Source organism: Eleutherodactylus coqui, chromosome 5 (genome assembly GCF_035609145.1).
Source record: "Eleutherodactylus coqui strain aEleCoq1 chromosome 5, aEleCoq1.hap1, whole genome shotgun sequence".
NCBI lineage: Eukaryota > Metazoa > Chordata > Amphibia > Anura > Eleutherodactylidae > Eleutherodactylus > Eleutherodactylus coqui.
The window spans coordinates 40469529-40478867 of NC_089841.1; the positions used below are offsets into that span (position 1 = coordinate 40469529).

General features: G+C 50.6%; 1 protein-coding gene across 1 annotated transcript in view; it reads right to left on the bottom strand.

The window, feature by feature from the left end:
* Positions 1–9026, bottom strand: part of LOC136629090 (uncharacterized) — a 246265-nt gene extending 237239 nt beyond the window's left edge. The window contains exons 1-5 of the mRNA XM_066605210.1: positions 8909–9026; positions 8602–8781; positions 8396–8519; positions 8249–8313; positions 7627–7729 (exon numbers count right to left, since the gene is read on the bottom strand). Of these exons, the coding sequence (XP_066461307.1) occupies positions 7627–7729; positions 8249–8313; positions 8396–8519; positions 8602–8781; positions 8909–8986 (550 nt within the window). The 5' untranslated portion in view covers positions 8987–9026. The remainder of the gene's footprint in view (positions 1–7626; positions 7730–8248; positions 8314–8395; positions 8520–8601; positions 8782–8908) is intronic.
* Positions 9027–9339: the final 313 nt, after the last annotated feature.

Below are 9339 nucleotides of genomic sequence, written 5' to 3' on the forward strand. Positions count from 1 at the left end.
CATCCCGAACACTCTAATATTCGCACGAATATCAAGCTCGGACGAGTACGTTCGCTCATCTCTAGTGTAAATCATGCAGCATAAATGACAGTTTACATGCTTTCTGCATATCATTATGATTACAACGATCCCAAAAATATATATATTTTTTAGGTTAATCAATATAATTATTTTTGCATCACTGCATTGAAAGTCTCATGAATTTTTACATTTTCCATGGGCGAAGCTCTGTGAGGCTTGTTTTTTGCTTGACGAACTGTAGTTTTAATTTGTAGCATTTTGGGGTACTTACGGCTTCCTAGATCACTTTCATTGTGTTTTTTGGGCAGTAAAACAAACAAAATAAGTATTTTGCCTCCGTTTTGTTAACGGTTTTTGCTGTGCAGGATAAATAGTGCGTTGAAATTATAGTACAGGTCATTATGGACACCGGGATGCCGAATGTGAGGTTTTTCTTATAGTTTATAATTAGAGATGAGCGAACGTGTTCTTAACGAACACTTACGCACCCGGACACCGGCTTTGCCGAGGACTTTAGTGTCCGCGCGTAAAGCTTCGGGGGGCGCCGGGGGGCGGGGAGAGGCGCGGCGGCGCGGGCGGCAGCAGCGGGGAACAGGGGGGAGCCCTCTCTCTCTCCCTCTCCCCCCCACTCCCCGCCGCACCCCCCCCCCGCGCTGCCACGGCGACCCCCGAACTTTTTTCGCCCGAGCACGGAATTGCTCGCAAAGTTCAGTGTTCGGGCAAAAAGGGGCGGAGCCGAACACGTTCGCTCATCTTTATTTATAATAGAAATACAAGAACATTTACAAAAATGTCTTTTTTTTTTTTTATACTTTATGTCCCTGTAGGGGACTCGAACCATAGCAGCTATGATAAGGCATTGCAGGACTTACATACTACAATCCCCCATTGCTTGTAATAGCAATCATAAGTAATAGCAAACTGGGATGCCAGTATTTGGCATCCTGCTGCCATGGCAAATCATCAGCCCTTCGCGAATACATTGCGGGGGACTCTGATGACGTCAAAGAGGCATGTAGGGAGTTAATATTGGGGGGGGTCGCTGTCCTAATGTACCTCCACTGTTGCAGCAGGAGGCCGGCTATAGGTAACAGCGAGGTTAAGAAGCTAGGCGAGAGTGTGCACGAGCCCAACGGGCAGAAGCATGGGGGCGAGCAGAGGAGAGGCATGCAGAGTGTGAGTGGCAGCGATGAGCGACTGTAGCCCCAGCAGCAGGTGAGCAGCGGCGGCGGGCAGTGATATGACATTTCAGTTCCCCCAACACTACTGGTCATATCAGAGGGAGGCCGGCTGATTGGATGCAAGAAATGTCCGGATGATTATACAATACAATACTTTGGTCATGTCCCCCCAGAAGGGATTCCTAGAGGGAAGCAATGGCCGCTATATTTCATAACAGAATTTTATCTATTTACATACATCAAACATGGCAGAGGAGAGATGTGCAGAACATGAATGGCATTCAGATATTCGTTTTGGTCCGACTCAAAGGCCATACAAACATGGAAGTGGATGCGTTGGACTATTTTCTCACTGTACCGGAGACATGATTCTTTCCAGTCTATACCCCACAGGTCAACCACAATGTTAGGGTGCTTTTACATGGGACGACCTGTCGGGGGCAGATGCCTGACTAGTCATCCCAGTGATGATCGCTCCTGTGTTTTTACACAAGAATGATCCGCACTAGTGAATGGAGACGCAGCGGGTCGGGGATCAGTCACCTCTACTTACAGTCTCTCGTAGATGAATGGCTGCCTGTTTACACGGGCCGATTGCCAATCAGTTTTTATGCACACATACATTGAAGTTCGAATGATAAGCGAACAAATTATCATTCGTTGTTCATTGGGGTGTGCACTAAAGGCCCATTTACACGGGATGAGCTGTCAGGCAAATGATGCCCGACAGCGAGTCGCAGTGATGTTCGCAGTAAGTGCTGCCTGCATGTAGGCGGGCGGCCAGGAAGACGTCTTCCCCCAGTTGTTCAGTCCCTGCATGCATTTACTCCGGACGACTATCGTTCATATTCCCGCCGAAGCGCGGGAATTTGAGCAACTCGCAATAATTTGTCGTCCCGTGTAAAAGCACCCTTAGGTAATAATCCCTCATTGTTCTACCACAGATCTCCTCTCCTAGGGTAATCTGGAGACACAGAGTAGGGGTAGTGACTGGGAAAACAGGATTTTTGGTATAACTTACCGTTAAATCCCTTTCTCGTCACATTCATTGGGGGACACAGCAAGACCTTGGGTATAGCTTCTGCGACTAGGAGGCGACACTAAGCATAAAAGTGATAACTCCTCCCACTAGCTATATCCCTCCTGCAGACCGTTGCATGTCTGGTTGGAGTCCCACCATGACTATGGCTGGAAAGCTTGCGAGGTGAGGCTCTTGTTTTCCTGAGTCAACTGTCCTAAGATGTCGAACAGGCAGCTGATTACCGTCAGAATGTGGTGTACCATAACCCCAGCACCGCCGTCTGGCTCAAGTCCGCATAGCTGAAGCGCGGCACGACCGTGAAGCCGCGTATTCCAACAACCCCCACACGTGACATTGGTTGTCTTAGTAGCTGCAGGGTGAAAGAACGTGCGCCAAGACGTTCTTTAGCCTTTCCCAGCCAGACAGGTGGTTGTTCGATGGCCGTACCGCTGTTGAAAGGTGAAAAGGAAGCCTCCCAGGCGGATGTGTGGGAGCCACAGCTGCCAGAGAATGGGAGATGAGAACACATGCCTGAAACATACCGTAGTTGCAGCCCACTGAAGCCATAACAATGTCCACAGCATCCACCTTCTGCATGAAGTCCAGCCTTGGAACAGGTGACGCCTTCTAGTAACTAGGTTGCTTACAAAGACGTCAGGGCAATAGCATGACTCTAAGCAGGTACAAGAAAAGCCAATGTCGTGGCAAGATTACACAAGTACGTGAATCTTGCCGGTCCTGCTGTGGAAACCCCAAGATTAGGGAGAGACTAGCGCTAATGACTGAAGGCAGTATAAGTGTATACTGTTCCACGGCCTCCTGCAAGCAACAATGCAGGAGGAATATAGCGGAAGAGGTTTGCAGGATACTTCCGGTCCGTCTGATTTAAACGCTTCGTCTCTTGGACTGCGCAGAGTAAGGCGTAGGCCGAAATTGAGCCAGACCCGTGATGAGCAGAAAACTCACCACCAGTGGCTCCCAGCCATCCTGGTTGTAGATGGCCTACGTCAATGAAAGGGCCTTGAAAAATGGCATTAGCGTCCACAGATGTTAACCCCACACAGTAACTCCATGGACAGAGTCCATTGATGGCAGAGACGACCACGCTAAGAGACTGCCGTATATGGAAAGTATGGTACTAACCTCCGTATACGATGCGTCCCGCGAAGGAATAGAAATGACCTGGCCGGGCGTAGTTGCTGAGGAACTCCCGCAATACTCTGCTGACACCCAGTCACCCACCTGAAGGGAGGCGCGTCAGTCATTGAGCGAATTGATGCTCGTTAAACGAGTCCCAAGAGGATGCATGACGTCCCAACTCTTCGGCTTAGTGAAGCAGTCGGCATCCAGGCTCTAAGTCAGACCATAATCCTACGTATTGACCTGCGCAGGAAGGATCCGTGGAGAGATGCCGAAGGAGCATAGTTGGCGTCCACTCGGAATTACAGAGCATACCTTACGGCAATAGTCCGCCCATCCACAATAGAGGAGACTTTGTGGTCCGATATGCTGCTAAATTTGATTCTGCACAGGACCCCGTCCCAACCGGTCTCATTCATGCATTATCGACATCATGACTAACCCACAACCACAGCTGACGGCACTAGTTGTCCCGTCAATCTAGAAAGCAGTACATGCCGTTTTAGAGTCAAAACCGCTTGGAGAGGGATCGGACCCATAGTGGTTCAGTGTGTCAGAGCTGACCGGCGCCAGTAGATGATCCACAGCCCCCAGGCTCCCTGAGAGGGAGGGGCCCCCAGACTTACCACTATATGTAGACTGAAAAAGATTGTCCGCACTACTAGATGTTCTGCAACTGGCCATCAACCCCATATTGTGTGAGATAGCCCATATTATGTGGCTCTGGATGGCCGCAATCTGCAGCCTATCCTGTAAACGGAGATCAAGCCAGGCTGCCTGCCAGAAAAACCACAGGCGGCCACCATAGGGAAGCTAGCCATTAGGTAAGGCTCACTCCATCATAGAGCGGAGAAGAGGAGTGATGCGTCTGCTGAATTCCTGTGCAGTGTACTCCTTCTGTAATGGAAGGTACCAGCGGTCTCAGCAAGCCCAGAGGAAGGCTGAGTACCATTTTGAACAATGCTGTTTGTAAGCCGAGAGAATCTCTCTCTGGATGTAATCTCACACTGTAGCTCGTACTTGCTATGTAGCTCTGGCCGCCCACATCCACTGGTTATCCTGGACACGGACACTGGGGTAGGCTGGCAGCAGGGGAGCTACCGTTAGACGAGGCTCAACCTGGTCCGAAGCAGCCATGAGGGGCGTATGTCTAGCAGTCTTCCCATACGGGAAGTACCACAGGTCTCAGCCAGCCCGGAGTAATGCTGACAGTCTGTTCTGACAGTATTGTCTGTAAAATGAAATAATCTCGTACTGTAGTGAGAGCGCACTTGGTATGTGGCTCCGGCTGCCCCATCCGCATGTCATCATACTGCGCTAGTGTGCCTGCAGGAGGGGCAGCGAGGGGGCTAGCCGTTGGGGAAGGCTCAATTCGGTCCGGAGCGGAGATGAGAAGCGATGCCATCTGAACTCCTGTGCAAAAACTTTTTTTTAACCTAGAAGGTACCGCAGGTCTCAGCACGCCCGTAATAATGCTGACAATCGGGTTTGAACACTGTTGTCCGTAAAATGAGATATCCTCTGCCGGATGTAATCTTGTACCGTAACGAGAGCGTACTAGTATGTGGCTCTAGCGGCCCCTGTCCATGTGTCATCCTGAAATCCGACAATGCGGTACGGCTGGCTGCAGGGAACTACAGGGGGGGGCAAAAGGGGAGCTATGGATAGGCAAGGCTCAAGCCGGTGCGGAGCGGATATGAGGGGCGATGAGTCCAGAGAATCCCTGGGCCTAGTACTCTTCCCGGTATGGAAGGTACCACAGGTCACAGCAAAACCAGATTCACGTAGATTGGATTTGGCAGGGGTTCCAGAGTTTCCAGCCCCATAGAGCCCTGCGTGCACGCAACACCAGCTGCCTCGCAGACCCCAAGAGGGACTCCTTGCGCGGTGGCTGCACGATGGGTGGCGGACAGCGAATATACGCAGCACGGTGCAAAATATATACCAGCCGGACCCGAGGATGCGCAGCCACCAAGCCTCAACACCCGTTGACAGGCATAAATACAAGATGCGCAGCGGCAAGGCGCACTCTGTTCCTGAGGAAGAAGGCTGCAGACGCACTGGCCAGGACAGAGATCGGCGCAGCCAGGCGCGTGCCCATTCTGGGTCGGCCACCTGGAAGACAGGAGCAGCAGGGGAACTGAAATGGGCGCTACGGGAACCTGCCGGAATTGGAGGCAGTCCACACAGCGGGACTCAGATTATGCGCATGGGAATGTCGTGTTACAGCGAGCGCAGGCGTAAAGTGTGGCTCTGGCTGTAGGCTGTCCGAAACCTCCCGGTCTGGGGTCGGACATGGCATTCACACAATACTGCGCACAGTGTCACTGGGTAGTATTGGCGCGAGAGTAGCTGCAAGAGAGGTACAGCGCAGGGGAAGGATGGCTCAGGCCGATCTTACCCCAAAAAAAAGACAGATGGATCTCAGCTGGAGCTTCTGGATCAGTGCTTCTCCTGTGCAGCAGCAGTTCTGGACTCTGGGGCAGGTACCACAGGTCACAGCAATAGTCAGAAGGGGAGGAGGAGGAGGGCAGAGCCTGGTGAAGATGGGGGACAGAGCTCATTTGAATGGCCCTCCTATCATGACTCCCGCACTTCAGTCGCCTAGGCCCAAGCCGGGGCCTAAATTTATCTGACCCCCTGGCATATTATGCAACCCCATGCTGTATCAGGCAACCAGAAGAGGGCGGCGTCATCGCTGATGGGCCCAGCGGCGACCGCGGCATGCATTATCCCTCACTCTGCCTGCCGGGGCACCAGGCGAGGGTAGGCCCGAAGAGCCGGGGCCTCGATTTTCAGCCGCGCTGACCAGAAGCCCGGTGTGGGCCCACGCAAAACCAGGCTGGGTCTGCCGCTAGGCCTGTGGGGGGGCCCTCAGACAGGCCAAGGATAGCTCAGGGCCTGTAAGGCCCTAAAGAATGGGCCTCAATTCTACCGCCGCGGGCCGCCGCGGACATCGCCGCCACTTGATGCTACACCTGCAGGGATCCCCGACTGCGGCGGAGGTCTTTGCTCATCCCAGAGAGCAAGGGCAGCGTAGGCCCGGAGGGCCCGAAAAGCCAGGGCCTCAATTTCTGCTGCAACCATCCCGTGGGTTTCCCTAAGCCACAGTGGCCAAAGGTAGCACAGAGGCTAAAGAACAGGTAAAAAGCGCGGTGCTCACCGCACTGCCATCTCCGACGAACTCCTACAGCAGCGGCGAGCCCCAGGGTGAAGCTGCATGATGCCTGCCGGGGTCACACTGAGAGGGGAGTGAAGGGGGAGGGGTGGACAGAGGGAGAGATACTTACCTCCTGTATACTCACCTCTCTTTCCCTACAGAGATCTATCCCCGGCCACGACGAACTTCCGTCACGGCGTCCGTCTCCTGCAGTGTTCCCCACCGTACTCACCGTCGCAGAGGATGGGAGTTGCTCCAGGGTGGGGAACCCTATTGCTGGGGGGCATTGATCCATTGCACAAAGGCATGATCGAGCCACTTTGTCTTCTTTGGATCGGGCGCCAGCAGCACGGCGGAGACACCGTACTGTTCACCCTTCCCTGGGAGGACAGGGAGACGAGGGAAAAGCCCTGCCTCCCCGTATTCCGCAAGCAAAGTCTTCCATGAAGACCTAAACTACACAGGTCTGCCTCCTGCAGATACTAAGCTAAAAACTCTTTAGCATAATGCTTGCAGGAGGGGTATAGCTAGAGGGAGGAGTTAACACTTTTATGCTTAGTGTCGCCTCCTAGTGGCTGAAGCTATACCCAAGGTCTTGCTGTGTTCCCCAATGATACGGACAAGAAAGTATGTAAATGCTAATGGTGCACCAGCTCAGCAAATGGGGATAATTGGATGAAAGTCACATTCAAGAGTGGACCAAGAAACCAGTGAATATTACCGAACCCAGGAGAGAATGTGTGACTGCAGTAATATCATACTTCCATAACAGGCAGGATAAGTGACTACAAGACTATCAGCTTCCAAACACCAGAAATTAATATAAAGTCTATAGATACTGAAAATAACCGACATGAACAGCCGTTTGGGTGGTTTTTGCTCTTGTTATGGTGTTTCTAGCTGCAGCAGAGCCGACCATTGCCAGGGTCAGATATCTACCATCACTAATAGGCTTACAGGATGAACCAGCTGGGAGGACGGGGCCCGGACTGCAGGATCTGTCATCCCCAATAATCCCACAGATCACAGAATAAGATATCTGCAGCCGCTGACTGAGGGGAATCTGTGACTCCTCTCTGCTGTATTTAGTGGCTACTACTCACCTGGGCGGTTACCTGTAGGAATCTCCTCTTTACACCGCTGATCGCCCCTCACATTTGTCTCTGTAGTATTAATATCGGTCAGATCTTCATCCTGATACAAAAGCTGTGAGACAAATATTGTAAAAGTCAGCAGACGGTTGGAGAAGTCGTGTGGAAGGTTTTACATGATCAGGAATGATCATTAATCATCATGATGATCAAAAGTGACCTGACAGGAGTAGTTATCTGAGCCACATATCTGCAGGTTTAGAAGCTGGACATACATATAAGATGGTGGGTCAATGACCCCTCAGGAACCTCATACACATGTATATCTGGCATGGCTAGACACGCTGCACGTTGTCTCAGTGGAGGAGATCAGCGTCTACCAGACACATCCGCTGTTTGTCTCGGGGGACATAAAGGAGCAGATAGATATAAATCCAACCTGTTGGCTCCTTATTCCCACCAGCAGTCTCCACTGCCAGAAAACTGGGAGAAGATCCAGACTACATGTAATGTCTCTGGTCAGCGGTAATCCTGCCATCTCCACCGGCCTCATCACACAAGTAGAAGACATCTAATAAGACCGAAGACAAGAGCTTCACAGCCTTCTACAGATCAGAGGGACATCTCCATCTACCTGATGGTCCTGTGGAAGAAGAGGACGGGGACATCTCTCTGGTGGGCTTCTCTTACTGGATGGAACTGGAGGAAACACAGACAGACACTGAAGTCATTCTTTACATACAGATAATAAAGTCCCCGTGTATTTAGTCCTGTCTATTACCTGGTGATGGGAGCGGCTGGCGGGTCTCCATCATGGCCTCCTTGTACAGATCCTTGTGTCCTTCTAAATACTCCCACTCCTCCATGGAGAAATAGACAGCGACATCCTGACACCTTATAGGAACCTGACAACACAATATACAGTCATTACCCAGAAGCCTCCAGTGCTGTTACTGTATAATGTCCCAGCATTCCCTGCAGCATCACCTCTCCAGTCAGCAGCTTAATCATCTTGTTGGTGAGTTCTAGAATCTTCTGTACATTGATGTCCTCATGTATCAGGGGGTGAGGTGGGAGCCCCATGATTGGGCTCAGGGGTCTTCCCCATTCATCACACACAGGGGCCCGACAGCCATCACTAGAGGTCTTCTTCACTACTGTGTAATCCTGTATATGGGGAGACAGTAATAAATATCACTAAAGACATTTCCAGAGTCCATCACCTCTCCAGTGACATCATCTGTTATTACCATAGATAAGAATGATATATTGTGACATCATCAGAATCTCTCACCTCTCCAGTAAGCTGGAAGAGTATCTCTCGGATGAGATGTAAGACACTCTCAGTCATCTTCTTTGTGTCCTTCTCCATCCTTGATGGGTCAATCAGGAAAATATTGGCACATCCAAAAGCATCTATAAAATATAATTTTAAAATATTGTTTAACCTGCATGGTGAATGTTGTCAAAATGATGTTTTTTGGGCGACTCTGCCTGCCAAAAAAAAACAATTAAAGTGATCAAAAAGTTAAATATATAAAAAAATGTCAGCAAATGAAAACTTCGACTTGTCACACAAAAAACAGGATCTCATACAGCGAAAGACAAGTAGAAATGTTCCCGACCTCTGAACTCAGCAACGCAAACATATTGTATTTTCATGAATAAAAACCTAAAACAATAGATATAAAACATTATATCATTTCGGTATTTTTGGAAGCATAA